Source organism: Gopherus flavomarginatus, chromosome 3, assembly GCF_025201925.1.
Source record: "Gopherus flavomarginatus isolate rGopFla2 chromosome 3, rGopFla2.mat.asm, whole genome shotgun sequence".
Classification (NCBI taxonomy): Eukaryota; Metazoa; Chordata; order Testudines; family Testudinidae; genus Gopherus; species Gopherus flavomarginatus.
In genome coordinates this window covers 78,794,688-78,806,805 of record NC_066619.1, presented here as the reverse complement: position 1 = coordinate 78,806,805, position 12,118 = coordinate 78,794,688, and the positions used below count along the sequence as shown (strand labels likewise).

The 12,118-nt window shown below is 39.2% G+C and overlaps 1 protein-coding gene across 4 annotated transcripts in view; it reads left to right on the top strand.

Annotated features, from left to right (window-relative positions):
* Positions 1 to 12,118, top strand: part of CEP120 (centrosomal protein 120) — a 69,291-nt gene that overhangs the window by 31,571 nt on the left and 25,602 nt on the right. For all 4 annotated transcript variants that reach the window (XM_050945637.1, XM_050945638.1, XM_050945636.1 and 1 more), the window contains 5 exons: positions 3,337 to 3,433; positions 3,527 to 3,676; positions 6,866 to 6,955; positions 7,482 to 7,574; positions 10,026 to 10,187. In XM_050945637.1, coding sequence (XP_050801594.1) covers positions 3,337 to 3,433; positions 3,527 to 3,676; positions 6,866 to 6,955; positions 7,482 to 7,574; positions 10,026 to 10,187 — 592 coding nt within the window. The remainder of the gene's footprint in view (positions 1 to 3,336; positions 3,434 to 3,526; positions 3,677 to 6,865; positions 6,956 to 7,481; positions 7,575 to 10,025; positions 10,188 to 12,118) is intronic.

Below are 12,118 nucleotides of genomic sequence, written 5' to 3'. Positions count from 1 at the left end.
AATAGCTGTAATACATACGGTTGTGGTATTTGGGGTTGATTTTTTTTTCCATGTTTTAACAACTTTACAGAATTTCTGTGTAGAAAAATGTACCTATAATAACTTTGAATTTATGTTCAAAGTGCTGTAGAAACTTAAATTATTTCTGAAATTTCTGATTAAAATATGAAAATAGGTAAGAAATATTGTTTGACAGCTCAACGAAATATTCAGTTGAGCTGCTCTTTGAAGGGATACTGTATACTTGTAGTTCCAATTTGGCCCCAAATTTGTTTTTGTAAAAGCAAGATTTCACAAAACTGATTGGAAAGCCAATATAAATATTTCTTGTAATTTGCATATAAATAAACATTCCCTTCTGGAGCTGTACAAATGATAGTACTGGAGTATGAGAAACTGAAATTTATATTGACGGACTTTCATTTTCCAAGTTAAGAAATGCAAAGATAATCAGAATAAATAGTGAAAAGTAAATTTAGATTTTTTAAAAAATCTTATTTTAATAATCTGAAGTGCTGTTAGTAACGTAAGGAACTTTTTATTTTTCAAAATATTTTAGGACAGTGTCCCTGTTAATAACTGTAGACTATAAATATATTGAGAATCATGGACAATTTTTCAGTATTGCATTAAGTCAAATTTTTCTTTTGGCTGGGAAGCAGGCAGTTGGACAACAGTAACTTCAGGGACCATTAAGAGAGTGACAGAGCTGAAAATTCCCACTAATTTGTTTGGACAAGTTATGTTGTTGTGGCTTCTACCTCCTGGAAATAACGTAGCCTATAACCAGGTTTAGTTTTTTTCAGATCCAGCTGTAAACACGACTGCACCCTCATTCCTCCTTCCATGCAAGTTATTAGGTCTGGGTCTGTTCTTAGCTGACAAAACATAGGCTGTAATTGTTGTTGGCTTTTTTCTCCTTCCATACTTGTTGGTTGGTTGGTTTGTTAAATTACGATAAATATATCTTTTATTGCTCTCTTCATTTTGGAACATATTATTCTTTTAAAACTTTCCAGCTTGAGGCTGCCCAAAATGAATATCACTTCCTAAGTATGAAACTTCAGAATTAGTATTATCAAAGCTTACAAACCTTTATATGTTTTGTAATCTTGGGTGACTACAGAGAAGGAGTAGTAAATTAAAACCCATTCATTAAGGCCTTCATTCAGGAAAACACTTAAGCCTACGCTTAACTTCAAATATGTGCTTAAATCCCATTGACTGCAATGCAAGTTAGCTATATGCTTGAGTGCTTTGCTGAATCAGAGTGCAAGAGGTTTCATTTAGGTGTCCTGAATCAGTATTGTGATTATAAGAAACTGAGCAGGAGTTTGTTGGACAATGTCCTTCAGAGGACTTTCTAATAGTATAATAGCTTGTTAATAGAAATTCTTAGATTTAGGGGCCTCAACCTTTACACATTACAAAAGTCCTGGTGAAATCAATGGGACTACACATGAAATGAAATCCTGCCCCATTGCAACCAATGGGAGTTTTTCCATTAACTTCAATAAGACAAAGATTTCACCCCTGGCTTGTAAATGTAACCATATGTGTAGCTCTTTGCAGGATCACGGTCTAAATTATGACTTTCTTTATAGAATCAAATGGACTTTTCCCTAAGAGGTGAAAATCTCTGTTCAGAATGGAACACATGGCAGTATTGCACAAAACTTAATTACCAATAGATGGCACTTTCAAAAATGTTATTAGCATGTGTTTTTATTGTGGCAGTGACTTTTAGTTTCATTCTCGTTTGACATAACATTTAGTACTATAGTGAATACTTTAATTTGATGGTGTTCAAAGAGACAATTTACCTTAACGTCTCATCTGTTTATGTAAACTGCATACATTTAATATAACCTAGAAAAATATAAATATTTTGGATATTATTTTCAGAAAATCAGAAGTTTAGACAAGTCTGAGAAATTAATATAATCTTGCATACTCCACTCTCAAATTTAGTTAACTTCTTCCCTTGGAAAATAGAATATAACATAGATGTAGTTTGACTTTTATATTTGGGGGCGGGGGAGGAGACAGCTCAAGTCAGGTGAATGGGGCTACGCATGGGGGGCAAGGGGGAATTCTGTGCCTGTCCAAGGCTTGCAATTTGCTGCGTGGGAGGGAGGGAAGGGAAAGGGGCAACATGCCCCCTGCTCTCCTCATACTATGCCTATGGAATATAGCTTTTTAAACCTTTTAAAAACACTTCAGTATATCTTTTTAAACAATGCTGCATAAAGAAGTGTGTGGACCAGAACTTTCTATACCAAAACAGCCGTCGATATTGGAATGATTGTTGCCTTCATCTCTATGGCTTTTATATGCATACTTTTCTTATTTAAACATCCTCTTCTCATGCAATATAAACACACTGATTCCACTGCCTTCCACACCCAGAGAGATGGGACAGGCAAAATTTTCTCTTGGCTAGTGGGCATCATTTACTCTCTGTGTACTCACAAATTGTAAAAGATGTCTCCTTTTTTATATCTAGAATAGTAAATCTCTTATTGAAGACACTTTGCATATCAGTTTCAGTACAATAGCATTGTCATGAGACTCCCTAGGTGAGGTTCAGATTTTCTTTATAGGATGTGGGGAGAAATAATTCCCCATTCTAAAGTGAGCATTAGGAACCCACAAACTTTTCACTTGTGAACACATTTTGTATAAAACGTATTTGAGACTGGGGCTTTGGAAGGAATAGTTCAGACTATCTCACTAGCTGCTCTGTGATGAAACAAGAGGAGAGTTAGTGAGAAAATGGTTAAATTAAAATGTCAAGAGTTTGAAGTGGAAAAGGTTAACAAATTCAATGGGCAGGTGTATTGATTATAAGAATAGTATTCAGGTATGTTGCTAAGTACTACATCAGTTAGGTCATTTTTTCTGTAATTGATTTTTAAAAAGTTAAGCATACAATTGAATATAGGGTTCATGAAGTAAATTCAGTTGGAAAATATTTTAATCAAGTGTATTTTTCAGATGGGAGATTGAAGATTGTAGCCCAACTGAAGCATTGATTCTTTTTTGTAGTGTTATGTGTAATAAAAGAAAAAAAAATAAAGAAAAAAAATAAAACCCTAAGGAGCAACAGTCTTAACTGTTCTTGAAACAGTACTGTAAGTTTTGTAAATTAATAGTGTTTTAGAACTCACATGCAGCATGCTATGCTTTGGAAGAGATTCAAACAGACTACACTGTAAACTTATTCAACCTTTTTAGCCTTGCTGTTCTACGCTACCTTGCCGTAAATGAACTACAGTATGTTTTATGGAAACTTCCAACAAAAATAAAGCATAATCATTCTTATGTAATTTTTAGGGCAAACAATAGGATAGCAGAACTTTCTTACACTGTGACTCTGGAAGATTATGGGCTTGTGAAAATGCATGAAGTTCTGGTATCAGATTCTTCTCAGGTAAATTGTACAGTACATTAACCTAATCCTTTTTCTTTAAAGTTTCAATTAAAGTTAATGAAACAAGTAAAATTGCATTATTTTCATAATCAGTGTTCAGGTGCTGGGCAGCAGCAGGTCCCTCCACCTCAGCCTCATCATGTCCCAGAAACTGAGCCAGAGCCACGAGAAACTCTTGAATACAAAGCAGCTCTTGAGTTAGAAATGTGGAAGGAAATGCAAGAGGACATCTTTGAGAACCAGGTTCCTTTACCTATATTTTTATAACAAAATTTAGACTGCATCTCTGCTTTAGTGACATTTAACAAAATGGGGAAAAATCATTAGACATACACTTTTTTTTTTTTTTTTTTTTAAATTTTAATTTACTTGTTGTTCAAAAAAACTCAAACAATTCAGCTGGCTGTTACAGGATCATATGAACGAGCTTTTCTTACTGGTCAGTAGGAGGTTACTTCTTGATCACCTAACAGTAGACTGAAGCAGGTTTATATGACCCTGTGAGCTAAAACAACATTTCACAAACTATGGATCACGATCCCCCCAGAGAGTTCCAGGGGGGTTGTGGGATGTTGGAGGAGGGAAAAGGAAGGGATTTTGGAGAGGGAACTGATGTATGTTTCCACCCTCCAATGTTTTCTTCTGCTACAATATCTATGAAGGCGAGAGTGGGCCCCGGCTATGTTTCCCTCCCCATGCACATAGAATCATAGGACTGGAAGGGACCTCAGGAGGTCATCTAGTCCAGTCCCCTGCATTCATGGCAGACTAAGTATTATCTAGACCATCCCTGACAGTTTTGTCTAACCTACTCTTAAAAATTTCCAATGATTGAGATTCTACAGCCGCTCTAGGCAATTTATTCCAGTTTGCTTTTTTTTTCTTTGCCACAATGTTATGCTTTTGACCCGTTTTAGCTTGTGGTCCACTATGACCCCCAATCCGTTTCCACAGTATTTCTTCCTGGGCAGTCATTCCCCATTTTGCATGTGTGCAACTGATTATTCATTCCTAAGTGGAGTACTTTGCATTTGTCCTTACTGAATTTCATCATATTTACTTCAGACCATTTCTTGACATGGGTTGGAGGAGTGGCTGATATGGTGCATAAGATTGGGCTGTCCACCTGGATTGGGTAGATAGCACCTGGTGGAGACACCTGGCCCAGGGAAGGGCAGGATTCAGAGCATGTGGCCAGCCACTGGGGGCAGGAAGGACAGGGCAGAGGCAGCTGGGCAGGGGGCACAGGTGCCTGCGACTGAGGAGGTAGGTGCACTGGGTACTAGCTGCAGAGGGGGAGAGGAGAAGGGCACCGACCACACTTCTCCCACTGCTGAGTTTCAGTTGCTCCACTTGCTCTCCTTCTGATCACTTTGGTGGTCTAAACGTGATTTTTTTTTTTGTGCTTCTTATTTTCAAACCGCCTACCTCTTAGATTCCTGGGGGCTATGTTAATGGCGGTGATCCCAAAGGAGGTCATGGGAGGAAAATGTTTGGGAACCACTGAGCTCAAATATATCCCTGAGAATATTTTTAAAGGATATAATAAAACATATAGATTCTTGAGTTTTTTTTAAACTTCATGAAACTTGAGTTGAAAAGATGACCACTGTCAGGTATTATCTTCTAACTTTCTCCCGCTGTTCAACCTGAATATTTTTTATTCTCTATTAAAATCTGCTGCTTAGGATGTCTCGTCCTCGCTGTCTTTCAGTTCATGAAGTCATAATATTTATATCACAGGCATTGTTTCAAAAATAGTGGCAAACATTCTTATAAAAATAAATTCAAGGGATCCTGGGTTTAAGTAGGAAATTTTTTATCATAGTAAATATAAATAAAGATAATTATTGCATATCCTACTGTGTGTATGCTGTACTGCTAAATGCTATTAAAGTACAAAGATGTTTCAATATCACAGTATGTGTTACATTATTAAATCAGATGCAGAGTGGTTCAATGTACTAAATAGTTTTAACAAGTATTGTGCATGGCATCCTTCTACTAAAAGCCCAGCATGTTCAGTATCCTGCTCGTCTACAGGTCAGATCTCCCAAGGAGTTCTGCTTGTGTAAAGCCAGAATATTTTAACTAAAATATGCTATGTGGATCTTAGAACAGAATTTTGTTCTCATTCTTCAGGAAGACTCTTCTAAATAATTACTTTACAGTTGGCTAGCTGTGCATTTTAATTTTTTCTGTAGTCTTTATTTTATTATCAGAGGGGTAGCCGTGTTAGTCTGGATCTGTAAAAGCAGCAAAGAATCCTGTGGCACCTTATAGACTAACAGATGTTTTGGAGCATGAGCTTTCGTGGGTGAATACCCACTTCGTCGGATGCATGTAGTGGAAATTTCCAGGGGCAGGTATATATATGCAAGCAAGAAGCAAGCTAGAGATAACGAGGTTAGTTCAGTCAGGGAGGATGAGGCCCTGTTCTAGCAACTGAGGTGTGAAAACCAAGGGAGGAGAAACTGGTTTTGTAGTTGGCAAGCCATTCACAGTCTTTGTTTAATCCTGAGCTGATGGTGTCAAATTTGCAGATGAACTGAAGCTCAGCAGGTTCACTTTGAAGTCTGGTCCTGAAGTTTTTTTGCTGCAGGATGGCTACCTTAAGATCTGCTATTGTGTGGCCAGGGAGGCTGAAGTGTTCTCCTACAAGTTTTTGTATATTGCCATTCCTAATATCTGATTTGTGTCCATTTATCCTTTTCTGTAGAGACTGTCCAGTTTGGGCGATGTACAGGTGAATGAACCGGTGATGGTGTGGCTGATACCATCAAAGGACCTAACCAGATCAGCCACACCATCACCAGTTCATTCACCTGCATGTCCACCAATGTAATATACGCCATCATATGCCAGCAATGCCCCTCTGCTATGTACATCGGCCAAACTGGACAATCTCTACAGAAAAGGATAAATGGACACAAATCAGATATTAAGAATGCAATATACAAAAATCTGTAGGAGAACACTTCAGCCTCCCTGGCCACACAATAGCAGATCTTAAGGTGGCCATCCTCCAGCAAAAAAACTTCAGGACCAGACTTCAAAGAGGAAACTGCTGAGCTTCAGTTCATCTGCAAATTTGACACCATCAGCTCAGGATTAAACAAAGACTGTGAATGGCTTGCCAACTACAAAACCAATTTCTCCTCCCTTGGTTTTTACACCTCAGTTGCTAGAACAGGGCCTCATCCTCCCTGACTGAACTAACCTCGTTATCTCTAGCTTGCTTCTTGCTTGCATATATATACCTGCCCCTGGAAATTTCCACTACATGCATCCGACGAAGTGGGTATTCACCCACGAAAGCTCATGCTCCAAAAAGTCTGTTAGTTTATAAGGTGCCACAGGATTCTTTGCTGCTTTATTTTATTGACTTCCAAAGCTGAAGTGTGTGTTTTGTTTTGTTTTTTGTTTTGTTAGCTAAAAAAGAAGGAGTTGGCTCACATGCAGGCACTTGCAGAGGAGTGGAAAAAAAGGGATAAAGAAAGAGAAGCATTAGTAAAGAAAAAGGTAAGGAGAGTGATCCACACAAATTGTTTTGCAATATGGTGACTTCAAACAAGAGCATAGTTGGGGATGTGCGGCTGTTAGTGGGGACCAAGACTTCACATCATTAAAAGGGCAGACAAAATCCATCTGTCAAACTAAATCTAGAACAAAGGTCACTTGTGCTACCTATCATGGTACTGAGGTAGTGTATTAGAAAGAGTAAAAGGAGCTCTGCCATGCCATGTAATTTCTATATTAGCCAGCCTCAATATTTGGAGATTTGACTTGCCTTGTATAGTATAGAAATTCATCTCTAATTTCTGATCCTAATACATGCATGTTTTAAGTTTAATATCTTTTCTGTTTATATAAATATTGGGGTGTGTGTGTGTGTGTGTGTGTGTGTGTGTGTGTGTGTGTGTATATATATATATATATATATATATATATATATATATAATATAAATAAATATCTGGAGCTCTGGGCTTATCTAAAATTGGGATTTTATTACCAAAAAAAATCAAGAAATCGGTGCTTGGGTTTTAGGTAGCGGAATATACAAATTTGGAAGAGCAACTTCAGAAAACCTTGACAGATTTAGAGAAGCGTGAACGACAGCTTGTCAGTGCAGAATCAGAGGTAAAAAATACTTATCAATATGTCAAAGAGAATGTGTTTAAATCCTGCATGCATATATACATTTTCTTGAGCTTTCCTATTTTCCCCCCTTTCTGGACATTCTCTTAGCAGTTGGGTGGATATGGGGATTTATCACCTCCAACATGAATATCATTCCATTTCATCAGCTTGTTTTGAAGTTTGTGGACGTAGATAAGGGTGCAATTTTATTTCTGGTATCTGTGTGGCAGTACTCTACTTTCACCTAATTCACCTGTTCATTTGCGGTAATGGAAAATCTGAATTGTGACCTCAGCAACAAGTAGTATGTGTGCAGAGAAAACATCTGCCCAGGTTGTAGATGACATTGGAAATGTTCTTGGGGAAAGACTGAGGTCATAGTTAATGTTTTGCATTACATTGCAAGTCTAATGAATTTGGTGAGTATATTATGTACCTGTATCTGTTAGAAATGAACATCACTTTTCTGTTGGGGGCCACATTGTCTCATAGACAGTGTGTAATTTGATACATGGGTGAAAAGGTACAGGAAAAAAATTCTCTATCAATTTGCAATTTTTTTGATTTTTAGGTTTTGTGAGTGGGTGGGTTAAGCCCTAGATGTGCCTAAACTGACTTTAACAAAGTCTCTGTTTGCTGTTTTCCTGGGTGGCCTTTTTTTTTGTTTGTTTGTGAAGGACCCAACAGTTGGAAAGGAGGATGTGTGTGGAATATGGAAGTGAGGTAGAATTGACAAAAGGCAGAAGCAGGCAGGTATTAAATGCCTATTGTACAGTGGCTGTAGTAGTGGTCTAAAGTGGGGAGGAGTTCTCCAAGACTTCACATCCACAAATAGCTCCCCTTGTCAGCCTCCCCTTATAAGGAATGCATTTTTGGATGCATCAGATCACCCAGTAGTGTCACCATCCCATCCTAGTATAAATGGTTGAGTTGAGAATGAGGGCATCAATCTGCCCACAAGGGCATTGTGCCTTCCCCCAGCTCTAATTCTTGCCCCTTTTACAGAGACTCCTGCTTCTGTCTCAGAGCTCCTTTGTTGTCTGAGCAGCCTCATCAGGGCCACCAGATGCATTTGCCTGCTGGCAAGTGAGCAGAAGATTGCTGGGTATAGAAGTTGCTTAGAGAGGAACCCTACTCCCCTATTCTAATAGCTTAAGAAAGAGACTCCCCGCCTCCTCCCTGTTCCCATTTTAACATACAAACGTGCCAAGCAGGGGCTGGATGGGCTGAATTGTTCAAATTCTGGCAACCAAATAAAATATGTGTGTTGTTTATCTCCTAGCATAACAGCCCCAAGAACAAGGGAGAAAGAGGAGCAGCAGAACCTAACAGTGCTGCTGGGTCCCAGTGGATCTTCCGTATCAGGGGAGGAGAAAGCTAATTGTGGATGTGGGGTGGAGAGGGCTTCGCTATTGCCCCCCTTTCTGGACATTTTCTTAGCAGTGTGGGTAGATATGGCTGTTTATCACCCCCAATATGAATATCATTCCATTTCATCAACTTCTTTTGAGGTTTGTGGACAGAGATAAGAGTGCTCTCAGAATGGGGTGTCCTGGCTCTGTCCACGCCTTGCCCTACATTGAGATTCCCTACATACCTGAGATGTAACTTGCTGTGTATATAGTCATATATCTGACAAATTTCCTTTTTAGCTTTCGTTCAAATACCCAGTGGCCAGAGTTTGGCCATGGTCATTTCAGTCTTGAGGGAAGGTATTTTTATTAATTTTGAATTAGATATTTTTAGCTCAAAATATGCTTTGGATTTAATGGGAGACTGACCTGAAGGTTTAGAGATATTATGAAGCTGTTGTGTTCGACAGTATCTATGCAACATGTTTTTTGTTGTTGTTTTTTTTTTAAAGAAGTCTTTAGCATGTACGTAATTTCAGAAGGAGGTTTTTTGAGAGGGTTTTATTGAGAGTAGTAGCAACCCTGGTGTTCTTCATACCTTTTTTGGAAACTTCAAGCGTCCAAGACAGACCATGTTTCATGTTCAGTTCTGGATGTGAAGGTTGAGACCTGTTGAACTGAACATCTTGATTCAACCTTAAATCTGATCGTGCTGTTATTGCTCTACTATAATAGGCTAGATGGGATAATCTCAGTTCTTCGGCTTATTGTCTGTGGACTACGCTTGGACAGTAAGTTGTTGGTATCTCTGGCCCATAACAGGCAGGTGAATTAGAGGAGAGTTAGATCTGTGGCCAGTATGCAGTAATGTGAAGGTCACTATTTCGAGTCTGGGAGGGAATAGCGGATGACTATAGTCCATATTGGAAATATAGAAATCAAGGAAGTGAGAGTAATACTTCATAGATGTGAGCCATAAAGAGTGGATCCAAGTGTAATGAGAATTTATTAAAACAGGTACCAGTGGTTGTAATGAAGACTTCCAACTAAAGATCATAAACCTGTCTATTACTGCATTCAAAAATGTTTTAATTTTAAGCTCCAAAGAGTAAAGAGAGAGTTACAAGCACAGCATGAGCGGAACTTTCAAGAACTGCAGGATTCTGTGCGGCGAGTCAAAGAAGAATGTGCACATCAAGTTGAACTGGAGAGGTCAAAGATCAAACAGCTGGAAGAGGACAAGGTCCGCCTGCAACAGCATGTGAGTAAAGTAATTAAATTACCTCCCTTCCCACTGGGTTAAGTGGAAATAAATATACACATAATGTTAAAAAGTTGTATATTTAGACACAAGCATAATCTGGCAACTTGGAAATCAACACTTTGGTCCCAATCATTCAATGAGCTTGATGCAAGCATAGACGTCCACCTATAAGAAGCTTATTGCAGGAGCAGGGCCTTTATTTTACCATTTAGGTATTGTAGCATTATTTTTCTTTTTGAGGTTGAAAACCAAATTGAAATTACAGAGGTGTATTGTGTTTGGGAGTGATGCTACTGAAGTGTAGTGTATATTTCCAAAATTTTGCTGAAGCAGTTAGAATTTATTAATGACATTTCTAACTATTTTGACCACTTCATTTTACAACCCAATCGTAAAGCAATGCTAGTATAGTTAAATATTTGAAAATGGAAAAAATAAGTTTGAGAATACATTATTCTTTTCACTCAGTATAATTATCTTTCTATCATGTGAATAGGTAGCGAACCTTTTTGTTGAATGTTACAAAGGATGTTGGTAACAGAAAAATAAAGCATGTTTTCTTTTTAATTCCAGTAGCATTATTTCTAACAGTTGAGCCATTTTACAGCTCTCTCTCTCTCTCAATTATTGTTACTGGAAATACACTGAAAAATGTTTAAGCAATATTCCGTAGTGTGTTTAGCTCATTTGAATGGTATTTTTTTTTCTTTAGTGTTTTTCATGTCTTTCATTTCTTAACATGAGAGTTTATGGATTGGTAATCCCCACAGTAGCACTGACTAATAAAGAGATCCATCTGTATCTTGCTAGAGGAATCCTTTGTATTAGAAACAGCTGATTTTTTTTCAATTTTGTCCTTTTCAATATGTCTTTAATTTTCATTTAGCATTATCTTGGTTTTAAGATTTTTTTTTTCATGTGAAAAGTAGTATCCAGTGTATCAAGGTTTAATGTAAATTTTCCATTGTGGTGTTGAGATGTTGACAACCTAGAAATAGTCCAGTTGTTGAGTCAAAAATCATTGACTTTTGATTACAAGCATGACGCCTGTTGTATTCATATTTGATAATTTAAAAATTGAGCCCACCTTCCAAATTCATTCTGCTGTGTTCAGCCAGCATTTTAAATTGTGAATATATCACACAAGCATACATTTCAATTTTCACATAAATCATATTAACTATTTTTATTTAGATTAGTTAAGCTATTCTGCAATATTCAGAGCATGAAATACTTTTATGTGACCTGGTCATGCCACACCTCTGCTCATATTCTAAGTCAGAGGTGGGCAAACTACATGGCCTGTGGGGACCCTCCTGCCTGGCCCCTGAGCTCCTGGCCCCTCCCTTCAGTGCCGCTGCAGAGCCGGGGTCTCACCCAGTGCTCTGTGCTGCGTGGTGGCATGGCTGGCTCCAGCCGGGCAGCGCGGCTGCCTGTCCTGGTGCAAGCTGTGCCACCAGCCCCTGGTGCTCCAGACAGCACGGTAAGGGGGCAGGTAGTGGGTGAGGGGGATTGGATAGAGGGCAGGGGAGTTTGGGGGAGTGGTCGGGGGCGCAGGTGTGGATAGGGGTCAGGGCAGTCAGAGGGCAGGGAACAGGGGGGTTGAATGGGGGTAAGGGTCCCCGGGGGCAGTCAGGAAGGAGAGGGGGTGGCAGGGGGCAGTCAGGGGACAGGGAGAAGGGGTGGTTGGATGGGGCAGAGGTCCCCGGGGCTCAGTCAGGAATGAGAGGAGGGGTTGGATGGGACAGCAGGGGGCAGTCAGAGTCCGGGGGTTGTCAGAGGACAAGGAACAGGGAGGGTTGGATGGGGCAGGAGTCCTGGGGTGGCTGTTGGGGGGAGGAAGCAGGAGGGGTCTGATAGGTGGCAGGGCTGGGCCATGCCTGGCTGTTTAGGGAGGCACAGCCTCTGCTAACCAGCCCTCCACACAA